Here is a 23190-nt window from a genome sequence, read left to right on the forward strand (position 1 = left end):
GCCAGGACACGCGTTCGTCCTTTCGGCAGGACAGCCGCGGGGGTCGAGACAGTCGCGGGGGCCAGGACAGTTCCACGCGGTACGAGGACTCGGTGGGGGGTGTGGGGGGGGTGTCCTTGTTCCGCGGACCGGACGTAAGCCCTTTACAGAGACCGGACGTAAGTTCTTTCCAGAGAACCGAAGGTTCGTATGCGTCGGAGACATTGCGACGAGAGGCCGGGCGCAGTGAACCGGGTCGGGGTGACAGTAAAGGTTCGGACAGCCGTGTGTCTTCTTCCTCAAAATTACGACTGTCACGATTACCACGGTTAGCCACGTCCGGTACGCTACCTTCCTGGGTCGACGCCAAGAAGAGAAAGGTCGCACTCCGCTCCAGCAGTAGTCGACTCCCCGCTGCCACACATTTCAAACACACCGCCTTCCCCGAACACCCGCTCATGTGCACCAACCGAGCCGACCTGGCCGATCCCCTGACTGGTCGGGACCTCCTGACTGGTCGGGACCTCCTGAATGGTCGAGACCTTCTGACAGGTCGGGACCCCCTGACTGGTCGGGACCCCCTGATTGGTCGGGAGCAGTCCGGCGGAGGGCAAGTGTTGAGTCGCGACCAGCAGCTTAGCCGAGACCAGCAGCTCAGTCGCGACCAACAGTTCAGCCGGGACCACCTAAGCCGAGAGCAGCTGAGCCGAGAACCCCTGAGCGGGGGCCGCGTGGCGGAATCGGATGTGCGGCGTTATTTGTCGTCGTCGTCGTCGTCGTCGAGTCACGCTTCGTTATTTGCGGCGGAATCGCCGGGGTCGGAGGCGGATTTGGTGGACAACCGGCGGCAGTCGGACTTTGCGTCTTGTTGCACGTCTTGCGCCGTGGTAGTGTCGGACACGTGTGTACGTTGTGGTTGCTGGCATTCGTGTGCATGTGCAACGAACGATCCGTTCTGGCCATTGGCGTTATTGTGGTATATGATGACTGAACAGGAGTTGATAGCGCGGATGACGGAGCTGCACCGGCAGTACGAGGGTCGTTGTCGATGGCCGGATCTGCGTTTAATTTATGCACGCACACAGGCGAGTAGTTGGGCATGTTTGTGGTCTTTGATTGAGTTGTGTACGCGTTTTCTGCACTACGCGGATACGCCGAAACGGGCGCTGGTTGAGGGGCAGTTCATGGAGTTGACGTCACTGCTCTTTGTCTCGCAGCCGAAGCAGCTTTTTCGGCTTCGTTCGGTACGTGTTCTGCCCTTCATCAAGGCCTTCGTCATCTTCAGCGCCGTGAACCACGTGACGCCGTTGCGTATGCCCAACGCCACCGTGGACAGCGTGAGACTCGAACCGGGGCTTGACTGGTCGGGACCCGGCGCGGCGCCGCCGGGTGCGATGTTGAGTAGTTTACCGCTCTTGCTAGGCCAGGCACTACAGGACGCTTCCACGTACGGAGACGTGTTGCAGTTGACGCGCATGTGTCTCTCAATTATCTCACTCGCCTTCGGTTTCCAGGGCATGCCGCAGAGTCCGCACCGACTACACGAGTCGCTCGCGCACTACGTCGTCGGAAGCGGCGGGAAACTGGATCCGCGCGGGCTCACGCCTTCGGACGCGCTCGGACTGCACATCTGCCGTGTGTTTTACGAAAGCGGTATAATCAACTGCATCTCCGCCATCGAGGAACGCTGCATGCGTGGTCATGTTGACGTGGGTCCGGTCCCGAAGGGTATTCTGAACCTAGCGCTGTACCTGATCCGGTTCGTGCAGACACGCAAGTTCGATGCCGATACGCCGCTGCTGTCGCTCTCAGCTGTAGTCTACCAAGACGTGAACGAGTGGCTCCTGCTTGACGCGGCTCCCGCCGCCCTTACCAAACGTCATGTGCGCCGCAAGGCACGCGGTACCGCCTTCAAAGGAGCCATCCCCATGACCGTTGGTGGCGTGTTGCAACGCGCTGCTCTCCAGGAACTGCGGTGCCTCAAGGTCACTGTCGACGTAGGCATGCTCCTACGCTGCGCCATCTTCTCCACCGACCGTCCAGGCACCAATGTAACTGGTACTGGCACCGGTGGTGGTCCAGGGAATAGCGGTGGAGCGGGCGAGGGCAGCGGCGGCAGTTCATGCACGGCAGCTTGTGGGCTAAGCGCCTTCGGGCACAGCGCCTTGGGGCACAGCGCCTTCGGACACAGCACGGGCGGCGGTAGCGCGTTCGGACACAGCGCGTTTCCGCAGGAAGGCTCGGCCTCACCACCTGGTTTCGCTCCGGCCGGTTTCGCACCACCCGGTTTTGTGCCACCGTCGGTGCATGGAGCGACATTGAGTCCGAGTCGCGAATGGGGCGTCTCACTCGGGCCGGGAGGAAGCAGTCGCGGGAGCAGCGGCGCCTGGGCGTTGTGGGACAGTGAGCGGCGATGGGGAGCACAGTCGAGTGCGTATTCGAACACCAGTGGAATGTGTGATACTGGTAAGATGCTAGGGAATGTTGGACAACGCGTGCCGGCCGATCTGCCTCTGGGTGTGACGGGGGACTCCTTTAGTTTCTTCCAAGACGAGGCGTTCCCCATCAACACGTTGGGATATTATTTGACGTCGGTCGACACCGACATCGCGCGTTTACGCAACATTGCTGCGCACCGCGGGCTTGCTGTCACCATGGTCGACGCCGCCAAAGACGTCCTGCCCGGTGTCGTTCCTAACGAGGCCGACATCTATTCCGAAACTTCCGTTTCCTGGTCCGGCGTCGACTACTACTCCGCCGTGCTCTCTACCTCAGATGACGAAGACCAAAACACGCCAGCCAGCGGAACGGCCGCAGCTCACATGCCCCTCTACGAGAAACCCAGACGCACCGTGACACAAGCCATCTTCGAAGCCGTTCACCAACTGCGATTCCAAGCCGGAGGCGGCCGTGCGGGCGGCGGCCTGCGCGCTCCCGGCAGCAGCCTCCGTCCTCCCGGCAGCAGTATCGAGCCAAGCAGCGGCTTCGAACCCGCTACCTCGGACGGCACCGCCCCGTTGGTTGTCACCAAAATCCTCTCCTGGTTCAAGAGAGAAAAAAACTCAGAGGAGCCCGTGTTCCGCAGCGCTGCTGGTCCCGCAAGCCCCACCGAGACACAGTGTAACAAGGCGACACAGTGTAACAAGGCGACGCAGTGGAACAAGGCGTCGCAGTGGAAGAAGACGATGCAGTGGAATAAGACGATACAGTGGAGCAAGGGAAGACCCGCTATGGGTGGCAACGGCCCTCCGGGGTCTCTGCTTGGCGGCAGGTTCCTGGGCGACGAGCAGCTGATGGCCGAAAGCCGAGCCTTTGCCGGCGTTAGGGCCAATCTCGGAAGTAGTTTGATGAGCGAGGCGCTTTATGACGACATGCGCTACTTTTCGCCGGAGCGAGCGAACAGCAAGATGGGAGGCCGCGAGTGTAGCATCGTCAGTCTCGGTGGCACCCGTTACGGAGGCATTACGGGCATTTACGGGGCGGGTGGCCACCGAATTTGTCCATGCGCACACGCGTGTCCAACGAATAGAATGAGAAGAAGGGATTGGATTGATGAATTTTTCAGTACGTTCCACTTAACGAGACATAGGCAGTACATTTCTGGGCATCAGTGGAGCTTATCCTCAGCGACAATTCCGCGTTCCGTTGAGGAGATTTGCGAAAAAGTTGAGACTATGACATTTGATGAGATTCAAGGCGATTCGTTGCTGGCAATCGTGACAGTGTTGAGTCACATTCTATACGAGGTACCTTCTATATCGAGTTTGCCTTTATCCGGCTATAGGTTTGTTCTTTATTTACTTCCCGACTTTTGGTTCAGCTACTCCTGCTGTTCGGTTCGCGCCCGGATTGCGCAGCTCCTGGTGCGCTGCATCATTCGTATGACATGCGACGGCGACCCGCAGGATGCTCTACGGCGTCAAGTGCGTGTGCGTATCATCGCGGAAATGACCAACTTGATCAGCGGCGCCGTGATCCCTTCGGTGCGCAAAGGCAGCTTGGCTCTTGCATCGCCATACCTGTGCCCCATCCTTAACGCGCCGCCGGCGTTCAAAGCGCACTTCACGTTGTTGATGCAGGTCTTGGACACGGCGTTGATGGACATCGCATCCTGTGCAGATCAACTAGCACCCGCCTCCTTGGGGGAGTTGTTGAGCTCTCTGTCGCCATTTACAAACCCGTATCACTTCAGCATCGTGCGCCGGATCCTGATGGCGACGAGCGACCTGCGCATCGCGCTGCAGACCGTAGACCATGTCGCCTCCACCACGACCATCTCACGCGCCGCAGACAACGCGGTCTTCTTCAACAGCTTCAGCTACGACTGGGTCCTCACGCTGCTCAGCTTGCTCGAACGTGTCCGGAATCTGATGGGGAAAGGCAACTCCATCAACTTTGTCAACGACGTCGGTCTCTTTTACGTCGCCTCGCAACTCAAGGCGCACTGCATCCAGGCCTTGGTCGTCGAAATCGTCATGGGCAAGGTCCTCATCAAGGACTACAAGTCCATGGAAGAAATCTGGAACCTCGCACCCCCCGTCATTCGGCCCTGGATCGCCCTCCTGCCAGAGTTCTGGTGCATGCCCAGCGCCGAGGCATTCGCCGAATCCATCTACGACGACAACTGTCCCATGTACCTCTCCGGCTTCCGCTGCCAAACGCCAAGCAACGCCCCCGGCGTGCTTTGCTGGAACACCGCGGCCTGGCAAGTCCAGCTTTGTCTTCTTGACACGCAGTACACACAAGACAATGCCTATGAACCCCTCGACCGCTACGCCATCTTCTTCGATACCAAACATACTGGGCCCAACCAGCAAAAAAACCCCAACGACGAGAACACACACTCCGCCGTCACCACCGTCGAGACGCGCTTCAAACGCCCCAAGCGACGCATCCCCTCCAAGAACGGCTCCAAGGACGGGCGCTACGGCAGCGGCCGCCAGGAAAGCGGGCGCTACGAAAGTGCCCGTCTCGACGGCCGGCACGACAGCATGGCCGGCCCCGCAGCCACGCGATCCAGCACGCTCCTGGGTCGCTCCAGTGTGCCTGAGCCGCCTGGCACCGAATTGCGCCAAAGTCCAGCCGAGCGGTTTGAGCCCGGCACCCGCCTGGGCGAACCGACACCGGACAGCGAAGACGGCCACTCCCACCCCGACACGTTGGAAGGGAAATACCGCATTCCCTGGGCCCGCGGTTCCTCCGCACAGGCTGCCGGTTCCAGCATCATCACCCCCTCGCCCTTCCTGTCCAAGCTGCCGTTCGTTCGTATTGTCTGTGATGGCAGCCTTTCTCACAGCGGTCTAGGCGACAGCGGTTTTGACCCAGGCCTCCCGGCCCCGGGTCTCCAGGCCATCAGCACCGCCAGCCTCACCGCCTCCTCCGCCGCCGCAGCCAGCGGCTCCAGCGCCAGCGGACCCGGCTACGGGCCGTACATTGGCGGTCGAACGTTGCTCCCGCCTCCCGGCGCTCCGGCCGAGCCCCGCGGCCCGCCCCATCGCTACGGCGCTGAACGCTTCGCCCCCGAACGCTTCGCTCCCGAGCGGCTCCGGACGGCGGGGGAAGGCCTGGGAACTGGCGCGTCGGGACCGTTCAGTGCTGGTGTGAAGGCGGTCTCATTCGACTTGCCATGTTACGCGTACCCCATTTTCATCAATCCGGATTTGATGACGCGGTTCACCAAACTCTTCGACGAGCAAGTGTCGGGCTCCACGAGGGAGATGTGGTCGGAGGCGCAAGCGGTTTTATTGACGTGGAACTTCTTGCTCAGTAACGGCAGTGCGCACAAGGCGGAGCCGTTCAGCGTGAACAGTGGGCTGGGCAAACTCGCCTTCAACTCGCCTAATCTGACCTCCGAATCCTTCCAATGGCTAGCCAGCGGCTGCGTACTTCCTCCCGCAGGCCTGGAAATCTCGGAGATGAGCCCCGACACTGAACTCAAAATCGCACTTGGCCTCGACATGAACTCCGTCATCGGCCCGCCTGTCTGGCTTGACGAGTTCGGCGAGGTCCAGCAACTCCCGGTCTTCTGCACCGTCACTGTGCGCGAGATCCTCAGCGCCCGCAAACAAAACACGCACGCGCCAGACGAGCAGAAAGCGGAAGTCTCCTCCATGGAACTCGACCACTTCGCACCCCTGCCCTCCGACCGACTGGGAACGGACGACCGCCCGGGAAACGATGCCCGCCAGAGAGCCGACGGCCCCCAGAGAACCGACGGCCGGCAGAGACTAGACTCCCGCCAACTGGACTCGCGTCAGTTGGACTCCCGCCAACTTGATTCTCGGCAGAGAGTGGACTCTTCGAGTGCTAGCCACCGTTTGGGTTCGCATACTCGGTTTGCGCAGTGCGAGGGGGGGTTGCGTGGGACGTCTCCGGCGATCAGGTCATGTGTGGGCGAGGAGGCAGAGGGCAGTTGGTTCCGCAGCGAGGAGAGTCAGTCGGATTTGACGCCGAGGCTGGAGTTACTAGTTGTGAAGAGTTTGCCGTACAACGTGGTGTTGCAAGTCGTTGGTCGGCGTGTTTTCCTAGCGGGACTCAATTTCTTGACCAAGCGTTACCTCTCGATCGACGGATTCACGCAACGCTGGGCCAGACGCAAGAGCCGCCAGGCCGTGCTGCAAGGCGACATCTCCCCCCGGGAGGTGGGTAGCTATTTTCGCCGGCTCTGGACGCTGCTTGAGCGCGGTAGTATCCGCGTGCGTGCAAGCGAAAGCCGCCGTCCGAACCTTGGCGCGTTGTTACGACCCACGCGCACGGGCTGGGGTATGGTATCACGGTTCCCCAACGGCCGCCGCTTCCTCCTCAAGAAGCTCCAAACGATCAAGCCCGAGCACTTCCACAACCTCAACGTCGTCCGCAACCTCGTCGGACTCACCGTAGACGTCAAGGGCAGTTGGGAACCTGCTACGCGCACTCTCGTAATCCTCGGCTGCCGCTTCGGCCCACTCACCGACCTTCCCAAAGATCTCAGCACGCTCCTGCTCTTCAATTATCTCAGGCATGAAGCACCCTTCTACATCAGCCTCAAACACTGTCCGGCACTGCCCGTGTTCAAGCCCTTTGTCTCCTACAAACTCCGCAGCAATGTCTTCCTCTTCATCTGTGCACACTCCCTCCTCAAACTCCACCAACTTATTTATGATGGTGCAGAACAGTCCCGCCCAGACCGGCCTCGAGAACTCCCCAAAACCGTCTCGGCCGCGACCTTCCCGCTGCTCGCCCGCCGCGGCGGCGCAGAAGAAGATGGCCTCAGCGAAGGCTCGGGCGCCTGCTCCGGCGACGGACACGCCGTGTCCTACATCTCCATGGGGGGCGTGCTCAGTATGCAGACCGTGAGCAACGAGGGCGCCGTCCTCGCTACCGGGCACAGCGCCGCCCACTTGCTCGCCGACGCCGAGGTCAAGACGCGCGTCCTCCCGCGCAGCCGCCTCCTCAGCGTCATTCCGCGAGACCAGTTCGACGAGTCCGCCGTCTCACCCATGTCCTGCATACAGGAACGTGACGAAGCACCCCAAACCGGCTGGTTCTGGGACGAACAAGACGACTACCTCCTGACACAAAACTCCAGCCGCCGCTACTCCTGGCGCCGCGATGACTCAGCCACGCTCCCCTACCGCCCCGGGGAGTCACCACCGCGACGGCCCTCTCTGACCCTTCGCCGGGCGCCCTCGCTCCGCCGCGCACCCGAACGAGCGCGCGCGCCCTCGCTCGAAAACCAGGCGAAAAAGCCCGTAACGCGTGCACAGACACTCACGCTGCCGCTGCCGAGCAGGCGACCACCGGGCGACGCCGAGGCGCCGCTCACGGACGACCGCCCGAGCGCTTTGGTGGCGGTTGCGCGTCCGCCGGCCGGGAGTCGCACTTCGGGCTCCAACCTCGATAGCAGCCACCCCTTCACCGGCGCAGAACTCTCTTCCGCCAGCTCCGATGGAGACGACCTCACTGACGAGTCCGGCTGGTACCCCTCGGAGCCACTCACGGACGGCAGCGAAGGCGCCGCGCGCCACGCGGAGGGGACCGAGGATGAGAAAGAGGAGCGAGAAGGCGGCGCCTCGTCCTCTGAACGGTCCTGCTCGCTGCCGCCAGGCGCGGCCTCGCGCAGCAGGCCGCCCGACGGCCTCCTGACGCTGGACCGGGCGGGTCGCAACAACGGTTCGCTTTACCGGGCCAACGCGAACGGTTCGCTGAACCGAGCGGCGGCGCGCGCGAATTTTCGCGCGCGTGTGCGCGCGCGATTACGCGCAAATGCACGCCACCCGAGCGAGCGGCGCCAGAGTGACCGGGGGGTGGACGTCCAGCTGGGCAGCAACATGGAAAGTAAGTTGAGCAGCAAGATGGGAAGTAAGATCGGCAGTAAGTTGAGCAGTAAGTTGAGCAGTAAGTTGAGTGGCAAGACTGGCCGCGGGGGCCCGAGCAGTGGCGCGTCTGGGCGCGCGGGCGAGACGCCGGGCATCGCGTTGCGGCGGGCCAGTTCCGCGCGCGGGTCGCAGCGCGGCCGGCGCAGCAACTCGGAGAACACGGGCGACTCTGGGACGCGGAAGCCGCGTCCCCTCAGCTCGGACACGCTGGACACGTCGAGCACGTGGACGGTGGACGCGCCAGACGATAAGTCCGGTGTCTCCTCGCATAACCCGCGCAACCCGTTCGGCTCCGACTTCGCTTCCGAAAACGCCGCCAAGGAAACCTCCGATGCCGACAGCGAGCTAGCAGACCGACCGATTACGCACATCATGACCAAACAAATAGACGTTCCGGGCCGCGGTTCCGAAGCCCGCGTCTTCGAAACCCGAGATTCCGAAGCCCCCGAAGCAGAAGCGAGAATTGCGACTCGGAGCGACGCGGCATCGACTGCAGACGCCGGCTCACCCGCGACGCTCCTTGCAACTGGCTCGACTCACACCCCGTCCGTGGTCGTAGGAGATCTCTCATTTCGTTCTGCTGCCGTCGGACCGCCGTCTTATTCTGCCAACCTGTCCGCAGACCAAGAGCCGAGAGACCAAAAGCCAAGAGAGCGAGACCAAGAGCCGAGAGAGCAAGATCCAAGAGACTCAGAGCCGATAGACCGAACGCATGGGTCCAATGAGCGGATGGGCGAAAAGCGTTTTTCTGAATGTCGAGGCCGCGGTTTATCTAGTGCATCTGAAGGCATGCTTCGGAGCTCGGCAGCGTTGGCGAAGCCTGCAACTGACTGTCAGCAGTCGATTTCTACGAGCCGGCCCTTCACCGATCGGAGTTCCCTAACCTTCGCTTTCGACCCGAAGTTGTACGCCCGAGGCGACACAATGACACTATGCCACGGAGGCAGTCCCGACGCGCTGGACCGTTCACTACCGGACGAACACCGGACGTACACGGCCGAACCGTCGCGCTCGGCGCTGGCCGGACGTACCTTCACGGTCTGGAACGCGGACTCGCTCCTCCCGGCCCAGTTGTCGAGACCCGACACAACTCAAGTGTCTTCCAGAGAACGGAGTACTTCCAGAGATCGAGTTTCCTCTATACCGGAGGCCCTTCATGGAGTGGAAGTCCTTTCCCGAGCAGAACTCTCTTCTGCTCATGAGGTCCTTTCCCAAGCAAAAGTTCCTTCTGAAGCGGAACTCTCGTCGGGTCACGAAATGCCTGTTGAAGGGTCGGAAGATGGAACGCCGCCGCGGGCGAGTGTGCAGGGAGAGTGCCTGTTCGCTCTGGACTCATCGGGCGTGGAGCTGACTGGGGACGACACGGGCGAGGAGGCGGTGGCGCAAGTTGGCGGCTCAGTCGACGAGCGAAACAATGCCTTGACGACCGCGCTGAGACAGCGCCTGGACCGGACGTGTCTGGACCGGACAAGTCTGGGCCTGGGTGGGGAGCTAAAGGAGGACTGGACGGAGAAGCTGAAAACGGACTTGAAAACGGACTTGAAAACGGAGCTGGAAACGGCCACCGGGACGCCGGGGGTGGTAGGAGGACCGCAAGGAGGAAGGAGAGGAGGAGGACGAACAGGAGGAGGAAGGACGGAAGGAGGAAGGACGGAAGGAGGAAGGACGGAAGGAGGAAGGACGGAAGGAGGAGGGCCGTTAGAGGAGGAGGACCGGATGTGGTCGCGGCCAGTATCACTGAAGCACCAGTTCGCGGACTGCGCGACACAATCGACTTATGTGCAGCGCAAGTTCGCGCAAAGTGGGACGACATATGGCGGGGAGGCACCGCCTGCGACGACCGATGAGGACCAGGCAGGTTCCAACCGGGTCAGTGTTCGGGAGGCCTCGGACGATGCGTCGTCTGGGAGTGTTGTCATATCGCCAATTAGCTCGCCGCTTAACAGCAGTCTATTCATTAACAACCAGGGGCCTAGTGAGTTCCAAGAGTGCTCCAGGAACTTGGAAAATCGGAATTGTCGACACGGTTACATCCCTGAGTATAAGACTGCGGTGAAGCTTCTGGAGAAGTATAAAGATTCGCCTTTACTCGCATACGACCACCGACACAAAGCTATAATGCGGCTTGTAAGTACGGGAGATTATCGGGATCGGTTCACGGGCACGGACAGGGTATGGCACTAACAAGGCAGTATGGTAGAAAATGTATGTGGTAATCTTTTTAGTTGAACACTATGATGAGTGATTTGTCGCGACCGATCAATATGATGAACGTGAGAAGTGCAATAGAGATGGTCCGGATGGATGCAAGTATCTTGGACTCGGTTGAGCTCTGGATCCGGTTGCGTACCTATCCTTTTGTTACTAATCGAGAATGCAGGAGAGCACTCGGTACACTCATGTCGATGAGACAAGGGAAAGAACAGTTGCTGAAATGCCAGCTTATGGAGGCTCTTCTCAGTGTTCTAGAGTGCGTTGCTGAAAACTTTAATTTCGTCCAAAACATATGTCGTCAGACCAAATAGATAAAAAACTTCCAGAACGAACACGAGTGTGTGTTCCAAACAAACACGAGTGTGTGTTCCAAACAAACACGAGTGTGTGTTCCAAGCACATGCATGCATAAGACAAAATAAAGTTTTAAGAGGGTGTTGGGGACTGACTATAAAAACTAGAGACTATTTGGGACTAGTAAAATGATGAAGCTAGGGATTAGTGGAATCAGGTGGCAGGTTCCAAGATGAACAGATGCGCACCAGTAGTCAACAACAACTGCCGGCTGACTGACGAGCGCTGTTTGCCGTCGCTGTTTGCCGTCCGCAGGCGACATCAGTCAAATTACACGGAACGGTATTTATACCAGCGCTTGTTTAATAGCACAGGGGTCTAAATAGCTTAGACATCAGTAGATATACTGGGTCCGTTTGTTGGGTATGTTGTTCAGTTAGGAATGGTTAGACTGGCGTTTTAGATTCTGGGTGCAAAGATGGGCAGCACCATATCCATGCAGGTGTCTCTTCTATTCATAAGGATCATGTCGGCAACCCAGAGTATGTTGCGGATTTCTTGTTCCTTAAGCTTGACCCATGAGTAGAAGACGCCATAGTGCATTTGTTGTTCGAATGCCATTTCGTACATGGTAAGTTCTTGTCTGTAAAGAGCGTCTTCAAGACTGAACTGGTTTTCGTTTACTTGTTCCTGGTCGGTATTTCTAATGTAGTAGCCTCGGCACTGCTCAAAGACCTCGAGGTATTGCGGGAAGGTGTCGATGGCGGCACGGATAGTCTGTTCGTTAGTGGCCTTTCGAAGAGCCTCGGTGGCGGCAGGATAAAGGTAGCCGAAGTGTGGGAAGAGCGCGTTGCGATCGGACAACTTGGTCTGCCCACCCATGGGCGAATTAAGTGAGTTTAGTGTGACTGACAGACACAAGAAATCTGCTTGCCTGTTCAGAATGTCCGCCATAATCTCCTGAGTAGTCCAAGGTAACTGGTTACAGAAACTAAAGAAATCCTCTAACCAACTCTTCTTTAAACTAGCACGCATTATCTCCAGATCTAACTCACTGAGATTCTCCTGGTCGCCACTCTCCTGCTTCTTGTCCAAGTAGTCCTCAAAGTAACCGCCTACTGGCGTCTCAACCAACACCGTACGATACATGTCTTCGTAACCGTTGGTGGCGTCAATCGCCAGCAATGCTTTCATCTCTGGTGTCCAGCCCAACGGGTCAGCCTTAGCCATCAACTCCTCTTGACTCTTTCCATTCATAGCTCCTTGGATCAGGGTCACGACGTTGTCAATCATTCGTTCCGCACTAAAGGTACAACCTTTTATCTCAAAGACACACACGTGTGCGCGCTGCAACCCCAACCAACCTCTTTCCTACCCAGTGCATTTAATTTGTGTTAGATTACACAATGAACTCAAGGAACTGTCTCAGAGGCTGGTCCGCCAGAGACTGCAACACTCGGAATTCATCAGCCATCTTCTCCCGCAACCGCGCACTGATGGCCGTAACCGTGATAGGCAGCGGCTCGTCCTGCATAAAGCCGGCGTAGTCCGTGTCCTCCAACGCACTTCTCAAATCTAAGACACGCAGACATATTCGTGCACGCGTTCCCAACCAACCCAGAGCTATAAGAGCCCAGAGTAGCCAACCGACCAAAACAAAAACGAAGCAAACAAGGTAACGGCGGGAGTAAATAAGAACGCCAACCGGCCAAGGAGGTTTCAGTAGCGAGATAAGCGGCTGTAGGTAAAGCCTATTCCAAACCCAGACGAGCTTTATGTGCGATTAATGTTCACCTTGATGTTTGCTGTTCAGATAGAGAGTAATGTTCGACCAAGGAGGCCTCTTGTACAGCGGTAGAGCTGCTCGAGAGAGTACATGCACTCGAGGAAGTACATGCGCTCGAGACAGTGGTACAGATGCTCTCTCAAGCGGTTGCTCCGGAGTCCATGTGCGCGAGACAGTGGTACAGATGCTCTCTCAGGCGGTAGCTCGAGAGTACGGCTGCTCGAGAACCGCAAACCTTCAGTCGTCGTAGACCTTCAGTCGTCGTAGATCTTTGGTAGGCGTAGATCTTTGGTAGGCGTAGATCTCGGGTGGGATTCGGGAGGGAAGGCAGCCTCAGGGGCGGCAGCGAATAAGGTGCGGGGGGGAGGGTCTACCTTCTAGAGTTTCGCAGAGAGTGAGCTTTCTGTAGTCCTCTGGAGTGAGTAGGGCAGATCGATTGCCGCGGACGGAGGCTTCGGCGTAGCCGTCGTGTAGATTGAATAAGGACATCTGGGCGCCCATGGTCGGAGGTAAAAATTAAGAGCGGAAAATAGAAATGTCAGCTGAGCGACAGTTGGCACTGATTGAGGAGCCTGCGAACAAGGCCACGGACCCATCCTTGTTGGCGAAGGCGGATAAGGAAAAGGACGACAGCGGGTTCGGTCTAATATTCAACACCAAGAAGCCTAGTCACCTGGGTACGGGCATTGTCTCGGCGACCGGGAACGTGCTGAAGGGCGTGGGGCTGGGTGTGGGCACTCTCATGGCGGCGCCCGTGGTGGGAGGTTACAACGAGGGGGCTAAGGGAGTCTTGAAAGGGTTCGGCGTGGGTGTAGCGGCCGTCGTGGCGCTCCCGGTGGCCGGTGTGGTCACGGGGGTGGGCCAGCTGGGCGGCGGTGCAGTCAACACGGTGCAGGCCGTGCAGGAGATCGGGAAGGGCACGGTCTACAACGACAAGACGGAGAAATGGGAGCCCAAATACCGCAAGTTGTCTGAGGACTTTGCCGAAGCCAAGACGCGTTACGACGAGTACCAGGCGGAGAAAGCTGCCCGCAAGGCCGCCGGTTCTGGGGGAGCCGGGACGCCGCAGACGGACGGAGCGGGCAGCGTAGTGGACACGGAGTACTACGACATTCTGGGTGTGGCTCCCAACGCCAGTCAGTCGGAGATTCGGAAAGCCTACTACAAGCTGGCAAAAGAAAACCATCCTGACAAGCTTCAACAGCAAGTGAAGAACGACCCCGAAGGCGTGAAGCAAGCCAATGAGCGCTTCCAGCAAATTGGAGAGGCCTACCAGGTCCTCGGCACCGAGGCGTCACGCGAGCAGTACGACCGCCACGGCAAACAGGCGACTGAGAACATGGAGTTTATTGACCACTCGCTGTTCTTCGGTTTGCTGTTTGGCAGCGAAGCCATGACCCCGTACGTGGGCAACTTGGCGCTGGGGAGCATGGTGGCCAACGGGGAAGAAAGCGACCGCGTGGATTTGAACCTGAAGGTGGACGACCGCGAGCAGAGTTTCAGGGAGCTGCAGCTGGCCGTGAACTTGCGCTCGATGTTGGCGCCTGCGGTCGAGGCGATTAAGCTGGGGCGCAATGAGGACTTCGGGAAGTGGAGAGACGCGCAGATGAAGATTGCGGACGAGTTGTGCAAGGAGTCCTTCGGATGGCAAATGGTGGACGCCGTCGGGTTTACATATGAAAACTATGGCGCCCACTTCATCGCCAAGAAGGACACCTTTATGCAAATGGGCACCGCCAAGACCAAGCTTCAGAAACAAAAGCGGAAGGCAGAGACCGTGTTCTCAGCCCTGAAGGCCGTTAAGTCCGCAAACGACTTGAACAAAAAGGTCCAGAAGGTCCAGAAGAAACAAAAAGCGGAAGATGCAGCGGCGACTGAATCCACCAGCAGTCCCTCCAACGCCGGAGCAGCTACCGGGAGCGCTCCCGAAAACAGCACTGACGCAACTCAAGGCATGACCCAGGAAGAAATGGAGCTCATGGAACAGAGTCTGAAGCACGTTTTGAACCTTATGCTCCAGCTCTGCATCCATGATGTCCTCAACACAGTCCGAGTCGCTGCACAAAAGTACGTCAACGATCGCTCCGTCCCGTACGAAGAACAACGCTTACGCGCCTTCGCTTTGAAACATCTCGGAGACATTTTCAAAACCGCCTCCAAACCTTACAAAGAAACAGGAGGTAAAAACACCGATCTGGACGCCCGAGACTACATGCAAGAAGCATACATCAAAATGGCACAAAAAATGGACGAACGACAAAACCAATCTTCTCCGGAATCCAACACCTAATTTCAGCGACTAAACCAACGAATCTGATCCATAGTTATGTAGCGAGCCAGATGCGCTGGAGCAATAACGTCTGTGACAATATCACGTCAATGTTCGGTAGGGTATGGATGGAATTTGTTTTCATCCGACACAATTGTGCCTGTTGTATTTTGGGCAAAACCTCCTGGCATTGTGAGCTGGCATTGTGAGCTGGCATTGTGAGCATGAACAGACCCCGTGCCTGTGTTAGGTGGCGAGTATCTTTTTAAGCGGCAGACGATGATTTTAAAAGAGCATTTTTCGAGCGAGTAAACCATGCTTCCAGTGCAATGTTTCATGGCACAGGAGTCGTAAAACAACGAAGTACTCAACCTTGAGGATACGACAGAGGTCCTGCAGGGAAATTTTACCTTGCCTTTGTAGACGTCTTGGACGCGCACGACCCTTTTGATCTCCAGGTTTATGACGCCTGGGACATTACTCATTGCTAGTTTGCGGCCGACCCAAAACCAACCCGACGGACTGACTGTTCGAAGTGTCACAAGGGCATAACGACCTCAAGAGAAATTTATTTTTATGCAAAACTCACTCCCACGACTGGTAACCACAAACGCAAAGCCCCAGGCAATAGCGATGCTCCGGTCTCTCAACTCATCTCAACTCATAATGGACAACTCACCGGACCCAACAATATGATTACCAACAGTGTGATTGACAATGTGGTAGTACTTATAGGCGATACACCCCGCCCCGCTCTGGCGAAGGGGCGGTGACGGACGGCCCTACCCAGGTGCCTGGAGGAGCTTGAACGACAGGTATGCCCACAACAGGGCCGAGGCCGTAGATACAACGAAAGGGGGGAAGTGACTTCTCTGGATTGCTGGCAGGACCTATTGTTGATCCACTGCTGATAGTAGAAGACGTGATGAGAGAACTTGAATGTGCCTTAGAGTCGAGTCAGTACCGAAGGTGGAGGAAGTATCATGACACGCACCACCACGTCGGTTCAGCGATCGCTGATGGGTCTCAAGAACGAAATGTTAACAGTGTGGCGAAGTAACACCTGCGGCACGGCCAAGTAAGGTACGAGGGTTGAACGGGGGTTGAAGACCCCGCTTAAAATAAGGCAAGAACGTAATTGGGAAACAGCAATCAACATCTGGTTCTGAGCACTGGTGTGTTGCATTTGACGCATTAGAATTCATAGCAGACCCTTTTATGTATTATGGCACATGTGTGTTCTGAAAAAATCGTCGTTCAATAGATATCAAAATCGATAAAGAGCCAGCCAGGTCATGCATTACTCATTCAGTGATGACTCTGAATTGATGCACGATCTCTTCTTCGAGTGATTTGAAATACTCTTGGAATGCGGAGTCTTGTTGTCTGGGTTTAGCGAATTTCATAGACGTGATCTTGGTTATGGTTTCCCTCATGGAGTTTCTGATGAGGCCCCAGGTGATCTTATTTTGCTCTCTGCTTGATTCCTGGATAACTCTGTTCGCTTGGTCGTAGAAGAGGCAGATTATGCGCATCATTCCTGTAGTTTTGATGAGTGGGCACATGAAGTCGTAGTCAGTAAAGGCGTTCTGTTGGAGGAAGTCCTCGCGAATGATCTTGGCAACTTCCATGATCAGTTTTTGGTCCTCGCTGAGAGAGTCCTTGCCCACCAACTGTACGATATCCTGCAGCTCTTGTTCGGACTGGAGGATCTCCGCCATTTTTTGCCGAAGGTTTCCGAATTCGCTGTCATACTTATCGAAATATGGGTCTAAAGAGCGCTTGCAGTTTGAGTAGGAGGTGTTCCAATTGACCGAGGGGAAGTGCTTGCGCTGCGCTAGTTTCTTATCCAGTCCCCAGAAAACCTGGACAATGGACATGGTAGCGACCGTGACAGGATCCGAGAAGTCACCGCCAGGAGGAGACACAGCACCGACGATGGAAATGGTTCCCTCGCGGTCGGGGGACCCGAGACACTTCACACGGCCTGCGCGTTCATAGAAGCTGGCCAATTTGCCAGCCAGGTACGCAGGGTAGCCGGAATCAGCAGGCATTTCTGCGAGACGACCAGAAATTTCTCTGAGTGCCTCTGCCCAACGAGATGTGGAGTCAGCCATCATAGCGACGTTGTAACCCATATCTCTAAAGTACTCACTGAGCGTGATTCCGGTGTAAATACTGGCTTCACGGGCGGCCACAGGCATGTTGGACGTGTTGGCCACCAAACACGTCCGTTTCATGATACCCACTTCCTTGCCGTCCACGTAGGTAGTCAGCTCCGGGAATTCCACAAGCACCTCAGCCATTTCGTTACCACGTTCGCCACAACCCACGTACACCACGACCTCCGAGTTGGAATACTTAGAGAGCGCCTGCGAAATACAAGTCTTGCCGGCTCCGAATGCGCCTGGGATGGCGCAGGTGCCGCCTTGCACCGACGGGAACAGACAGTCCAGTACACGTTGGCCCGTCAACAACAAAGAGTTGCCAGCCAATTTCTCGTGCACAGGCCGCGGCTCACGCACCGGCCAGAAGTGAGACATGGCAATCTCCAAAGTCTGACCCTGGAAGTCTAGCTTACACAAAGTCTCCGTCACGTTATAGTTTCCCCCCGGAGCCAGCCACGTAATCCGGCCCTGCATCTTCGGAGGCACCATCACTCTGTGCTCCTTGAACAAGAAATTCTCGAAGACTACACCCACGATATCGCCACCCGTGACAATGTCGCCAATCTTCACACTCGTGCTCGCCTTCCACTCATAACTCTTCTTTCGATCCAACGATGAAGAATCCACACCACGCGGAATAAATACAGAACCCGACTCATCTGCAATGCGGTACAACGGACGCTGGATACCGTCAAAAATCGTCTCCAATACTCCAGGCCCCAATTCCACCGACAACGGCTTGCCAGTCTTGCGCACCGGATCACCCACAGACAACCCAGCTACAAACACAACCATGTGTTCAACCGCCATCAAACTCGTGTGTGGTCGACTTCAAACACGTCATCCCAATACATCGTGTTTTTCTCACCAGTATCCTCGTACACCTGAATGTAAGCTCCATCCTCATCAAGCCTAATAATTTCTCCCACCAGCTCGTACCAACCGACACGGACCAGTTCATACATCTTTGTGCCGCTCATGTTCTTGGCAATAACCACTAAAAGAAGATCTCGCTCCTCAGTGTTGAATTCAGCCCCAAGCTTGCGTGCAGGTAGACATCAGGTCATAGTCGGCGGATGTTTGCCTCATGGATCAGGGCACCAAAGTGCCCGTCCAGATCTGCTTACGAGGTCCGGATACTTGGTCGACAATGCCATAATCGGCTTCTCTGGCTTCAGGCATCTCAGCAATTTGTTATTTTTTGAAAAGGTAATACCATAGCACGCACACACGCTCCATGCTGTTGCTCTTTCGGTCGGTGTTTCGACGGCCGGAGCTGTTTAAATTGGAGGGTCTAGGAAAAACATTGCCCTTATGGTAAGCCAAGCCCGCTTTGTTCTAGACTAGCTCTGCAGAAGGTCCGTGCTCTCTTTCATCCATACGGTGAGCCGTCTTGATGTAGGCGTCCTGTATGTGGCTCTTAATATCGACGAGAACATCTTCACCCGCGTTTGCAGCTGTTGTGAAAATTTGCCCCAAATCCGCAAGTGCTTTGGCACGAAGACACTGCTCTTCAAAAGGTGCCGTTTGATCATTGACATATTTGTATGAGGCTCGCCGGACAGTACGACGAACATCGTGAATGCAGAGCTGGAGCATGAAATTCACCCCGCGCTTCAAAATTCCTTCCATCATTTCGCCCTCTTGCGCCATCAGATCATTAGAATCAGGAAGTTCGTTCTGCTCCGTAGTACCCGGCGTTCCGTCCGAGTGGTCTTTTGGTTCGGAAAACTTCTGCTTTCGTACTTTCTTTATCTTCCGCATGCTGACGAGCAGGAAGGAGGCGTCCTTCACCGCCAGCCACGTGGTGAGCAGGTTATTCCATCGAACGTCGCAAGAAGCGAGCAACGTCTTCCAACCCAGCACGCTGTCATGCTCTGCAACAAACTGGGAAGCGTAGTTGACGTAGCTGAAGCCGACTGCCCGCAGGAGCTGTCGACTGAACGACTCCTTGCACAAGTCAGCCGCAATTACCGCTTGTCGCTGCTTCCACTCCTCATAGTCTGTGTTCCACTCAACGTCAGTCCCGCCGTTGTCATGGTGGTAGCCCGCTGCCTTCAGCGCCTCCACTGCAGGCGCGACCATCTCCCGCAAATTCATGGCGAGCTGCAGCTCCCGAAAGCTCTGCTCTCTGTCGTCAACCTTGAAGGAGAAACCCGACCCGTCGGTTTTCATTCCCGCTGCAATGCTGGCTAGCGCCAACTCCCCAACATACGGCAACAGGGCTTCGCTACCGAACAGGAGGCCGAAGAATAAGACGTAGTCAAAGAACTCTTTTTTCTCTGTAGTCGGTTTTCCATTGCGGTCGTAGTCCTCGCGCGAAGCCTTGGTGCCCAGGGCTTGATAGGCCTCTCCAACATGTTGGAATCGTTCCTTGGCCTTTTCGACGCCTTCGGGGTCGTTTTTGACTTGCTGTTGTAGTTTGTCGGGGTGATTTTCTTTGGCTAGCTTGTAGTAGGCTTTCCGAATCTCGGACTGACTGGCGTCGGGGGCCACACCCAAAACGTCATAGTACTCCGTGTCGACCACCTTGCCCAGCCTCCGTCTGCCCCCTCCGGAGCCAGTAGTCCTGCGGGTGGCTTTCTCTTTCTGGTATTCGTCATAGCGCGTTTTGGCGTCGGTAAATTCCTCCGACAATCGGCGGTACTTGGGTCCCCACTCTCCTGTCTGGCCGTTGTAAACCGTTTTCTTGCCGATCTGGCGTACTGCCTGCACCGTGTTAAAGGCCCCGCGCACAAGCTGGAGGATTGCAGCAAGCACGCCTCCAATGGGTAACGCAACCGCACCCGCTAGCCCAAACCCGAGCCCTTTCGCAAGGCCTTTCGCACCTTCCGTTAAGCCGCCTGCAACTGGAGCGGCAACCAAGACAAGCAACCCCAAACCGACGCCCTTCACCAAATTCCCTAACGCCGCCACCGCACCCGTACCCAGATGACTCGGGCTAACAATATTGAACAAACGCGTGTGCAAACCCGACCCGCCAACTAAGGCATAATCCAAGTCGGCGTCCGAACCGTCGCTTGGTGGCAACGAAGCCCCTGTAGTTACAACCAGCGCCAACTGTTCCTCCTTACTCTCCTTCCACATCTAACATCAGATTTTTTTTATTTATTCACCCTCCAGCCACTTCAATCACACACGATTGAGCACCACACTTGAGCCCCGTTTGTCATGGGCCTGGTGGTCCACTGTCAGACCTGGAAGCTCCTCCTCGATGAACTTGCGGTGTTCACACCAGCCCTGAACAGACACCGCGGCTGGCCTCAGGACCGCGGTCACAGCAAGCTTCTGCCAGTTAATTAGTTAGAGCTGCCGTCATTTTTCCCACCACAGCTGACTCGCTTCTCCTCGGGTCCTCTCTCATCAGAAATTCCGTAAGTCACAGCCATGAAAATCGGCAAGCCCAGATCTGCGTTCAATTCTCTCGAGAAAGAGATTATGCCTCAATTCAGGGTCATCACCAGAGAGTACGACGAACTGAGCTACCCAGAAGGAAAGATCTAGACCGACGACCTAAACCACCGGTCATGTACCTTAACCGGGGTCATGTACCTTAACCGGGGTCATGTACCTTAACCGGGGTCATGTACCTTAACCGGGGCCATGTACCTAGACCGCCCATGAGAAGATCTTTTAACCGGCCGGTGTACACTCAAGGGTGTCATCACGGAAGGGTATCCCAGGAATCAAACCGAATCACAACCTTGCATTTTAGTGTCAGTGAATAAAATCGTTCTCGTTATTGAGGCAGCTTTTTTTCTACCATTTCCTTTAATCTTTGAATTGCAATGGAAGGTTTCAGATTCTTGGGACATGCATCAGCGCAGTTTTGGATATTATGGCAACGATATAATTTCATGGTATCATTGAGTTGTTTAAGGCGATCGTCGGTGGCTTCATCTCGACTGTCTGTAACCCATCGATGGGCGGCGAGCAAAGCTTGCGGTCCCAGAAACGTTTCTGGATTCCACCAGTAGGAAGGACAGGATGTAGAACAACATGCGCAAAGGATGCACTCATATTGTCCATCTAGCTTCTTCCGGTCCTCAATAGATTGCGTGCACTCCGCCTCGCCTTCTTTGGGCACACTCTCTCTTTGGAGCCAGGGTTGAACCGACTCGTACTGTTGGTAAAAGTTCGTCAAGTCAGGTACCAGGTCTCTCTGCACAAACGAATGCGGCAATGGGCGAAGAACCGTCTCCTCCGCACCACTGTCGATCGGAGTAATGCAAGCCAATCCGTTCTTGCCGTTAATGTTCATCGCGCAACTACCGCAAATTCCTTCGCGGCAAGACCTTCGGAAAGCCAACGTCGGATCCTGCGGTTATACACACATTTCGGACCCAGAAACGATGCGATCTGGTCCCCCTCCCGGGTGGGTGCCCCCCTCCCGGGTGGGTGCCCCCCTCCCGGGTGGTGCCCCCCCTCCCGGGTGGTGCCCCCCTCGGCGCACGCTTACAACTTCATTCTTTATCTTAATAAGCGCGTCCAGGACCATTGGACCACATTCGTGCTTCTTGATCTCATACTTGTCAAAGTGTGCGCCCTCATTCCCTTTAGGGTCATAACGGAACACGCTAAAGGAGAGCGGCCTTCTTACCGACGCCCATGTCTGCGGTCGTAATTGTGCTGGTAGTTGGGGACGTAGTTGGGGCCGTATTCCAGACAGGGTAATCATGATCTAAAACGAATTTTTGAACTGATTTTTTCAAGGTTGGATATGGCCAGAAAGAAGTCAAACAAAACGAACAAAAGCGCTATCAAAGTGGCACGAAGGTTGCTGGAAAGGGGATTGGAGCACACATGCGTACGGTACCCGGACTGGATCAAACTCGGAACTACTCTGTACCACAGTACCCGGAAAAGGACGGGCATTGATGATGGAATCGGTCTGGAATCGTCAACATCTGCTGATAGTGAAGATGCAACCCGAAAGCGCCACACTCCGCTGCACACCACGCGCTCCCGATTGTGCCGCATCGAGTGGCACCTGAGGAAAGTTCTGGAGACCCTAGGATATAATAAAGGAGATGAAGTGTATCAGCGCACTCCCAAACGAGTGGCCAAAGCATACATCCTCGAACTCTTTTCGGGACTAGACTACGGTAGGTTCCCTAGATGCAGTAAATTTCCAATTATCATTGGTATTAACACTAGGCGGCGTAGTTATGGAAAACTCGATAGTGCACACACAAGTGTTGAAAACAAAAGTGTTGGAAACAAAAGCGTCGAACACGAAAATCTAGAGCAAAATACCGCCGAGGGGAACAGCGCTGAGGGGAACAGCGCTGAGGGGAACAGCGCTGAGGGGAACAGCGCCAAGCGGAAAAGTGCTGGCCATCCTTTTGTGATAGTTCGAGATATTCCATTTACTTCAATGTGCGAACATCATTTACTACCATTTACCGGAACCATTACGATTGGATATAAGCCCCGGAAATATGTCATCGGGTTGTCAAAGATTCCTCGTGTGGCCCAGTTTTTTGCTTGCCGTCCGCAGATGCAGGAACGGTTAACATGTCAAATTCTTGAAGCTTTAAGAGCCATAACTCATTCTAAAGAGGCCGGAATTAAAATTGATGCGCAGCACACGTGTGTTTGTGCTCGTGGAATTAAGTCGGATAATGTTACAACAACATATCAACTGAAACATCTGAGTCCAAATGGCTTGGCTATGTTGTTCGACAAATAAAATGCGTTAACAGTGAGTGAGACTCATCAAGACAGGCAGGGATTTAGTAGTAAGCCAGAGTAGGCCAACAAATACAGATCACATCGGGAATACGGCAGGGAGGCCGGGGCCTTCTTTCACATCTTCAGGAGTCAGCGCGCTGTTGAATTCCTGGGCGCGGTCCAGGTCGAGAGCGAGCACATCTCCATTCTCAGAGATATCTGGTATTAAGCCAAATAACTCCATGCATCCGTAGACCGCTGAAAGACAAGTGATCTAACAATGGCCCTGTCTGGACGCCCCAGTCAGGACGGATGAGTCATGAGGGGGTGTATGTGGCTTACCGGAAATGAATGCTAGCATGATCCCTGCAAGTCGGAAGGCTGAACCGAGAACCAGACTTTGAAGTTCGGTTACGGACACTCCTCGCTTCCTCATTTGGATTTATTTTT

At 55.9% G+C, this 23190-nt stretch overlaps 8 protein-coding genes across 8 annotated transcripts; 3 read left to right on the forward strand and 5 right to left on the reverse strand.

Annotated features, from left to right (window-relative positions):
- Positions 1 to 173: 173 nt before the first annotated feature.
- GNI_005070 (hypothetical protein) lies at positions 174 to 10520 on the forward strand (the record flags this gene model as incomplete). The annotated part of the gene is made up of 1 exon (XM_011130281.1): positions 174 to 10520. A coding segment is annotated over one exon (10347 nt), but the record flags the coding sequence as incomplete, so codon positions are not given.
- Positions 10521 to 11303: 783 nt separating this feature from the next.
- Positions 11304 to 13131, reverse strand: GNI_005080 (putative vacuolar ATP synthase subunit D; the record flags this gene model as incomplete). Its single annotated transcript, XM_011130282.1, has 3 exons — positions 11304 to 12147; positions 12248 to 12419; positions 13005 to 13131. 3 exons carry the CDS (start codon positions 13129 to 13131, stop codon positions 11304 to 11306), a joined length of 1143 nt encoding a protein of 380 aa, XP_011128584.1.
- Positions 13132 to 13165: 34 nt separating this feature from the next.
- Positions 13166 to 14920, forward strand: GNI_005090 (DnaJ domain protein; the record flags this gene model as incomplete). The annotated part of the gene is made up of 1 exon (XM_011130283.1): positions 13166 to 14920. One exon carries the CDS (start codon positions 13166 to 13168, stop codon positions 14918 to 14920), a length of 1755 nt encoding a protein of 584 aa, XP_011128585.1.
- Positions 14921 to 16203: 1283 nt separating this feature from the next.
- On the reverse strand, positions 16204 to 18249 carry GNI_005100 (putative vacuolar ATP synthase catalytic subunit A; the record flags this gene model as incomplete). Its single annotated transcript, XM_011130284.1, has 3 exons — positions 16204 to 17846; positions 17936 to 18064; positions 18195 to 18249. 3 exons carry the CDS (start codon positions 18247 to 18249, stop codon positions 16204 to 16206), a joined length of 1827 nt encoding a protein of 608 aa, XP_011128586.1.
- A 156-nt stretch (positions 18250 to 18405) lies between these two features.
- On the reverse strand, positions 18406 to 20154 carry GNI_005110 (DnaJ domain protein; the record flags this gene model as incomplete). The annotated part of the gene is made up of 1 exon (XM_011130285.1): positions 18406 to 20154. One exon carries the CDS (start codon positions 20152 to 20154, stop codon positions 18406 to 18408), a length of 1749 nt encoding a protein of 582 aa, XP_011128587.1.
- A 652-nt stretch (positions 20155 to 20806) lies between these two features.
- GNI_005120 (succinate dehydrogenase iron-sulfur subunit) lies at positions 20807 to 21745 on the reverse strand (the record flags this gene model as incomplete). The annotated part of the gene is made up of 2 exons (XM_011130286.1): positions 20807 to 21385; positions 21527 to 21745. 2 exons carry the CDS (start codon positions 21743 to 21745, stop codon positions 20807 to 20809), a joined length of 798 nt encoding a protein of 265 aa, XP_011128588.1.
- A 42-nt stretch (positions 21746 to 21787) lies between these two features.
- Positions 21788 to 22759, forward strand: GNI_005130 (GTP cyclohydrolase 1; the record flags this gene model as incomplete). The annotated part of the gene is made up of 3 exons (XM_011130287.1): positions 21788 to 21874; positions 22004 to 22232; positions 22422 to 22759. The coding sequence occupies 3 exons, from the start codon at positions 21788 to 21790 to the stop codon at positions 22757 to 22759; spliced, it is 654 nt and encodes a 217-aa protein (XP_011128589.1).
- A 78-nt stretch (positions 22760 to 22837) lies between these two features.
- GNI_005140 (putative transmembrane protein) lies at positions 22838 to 23176 on the reverse strand (the record flags this gene model as incomplete). Its single annotated transcript, XM_011130288.1, has 2 exons — positions 22838 to 22998; positions 23083 to 23176. The coding sequence occupies 2 exons, from the start codon at positions 23174 to 23176 to the stop codon at positions 22838 to 22840; spliced, it is 255 nt and encodes an 84-aa protein (XP_011128590.1).
- Between the last annotated feature and the right edge of the window lie 14 nt (positions 23177 to 23190).

The sequence above is a fragment of the Gregarina niphandrodes genome (genome assembly GCF_000223845.1).
Source record: "Gregarina niphandrodes unplaced genomic scaffold scaffold00001, whole genome shotgun sequence".
Classification (NCBI taxonomy): Eukaryota; Apicomplexa; class Conoidasida; order Eugregarinorida; family Gregarinidae; genus Gregarina; species Gregarina niphandrodes.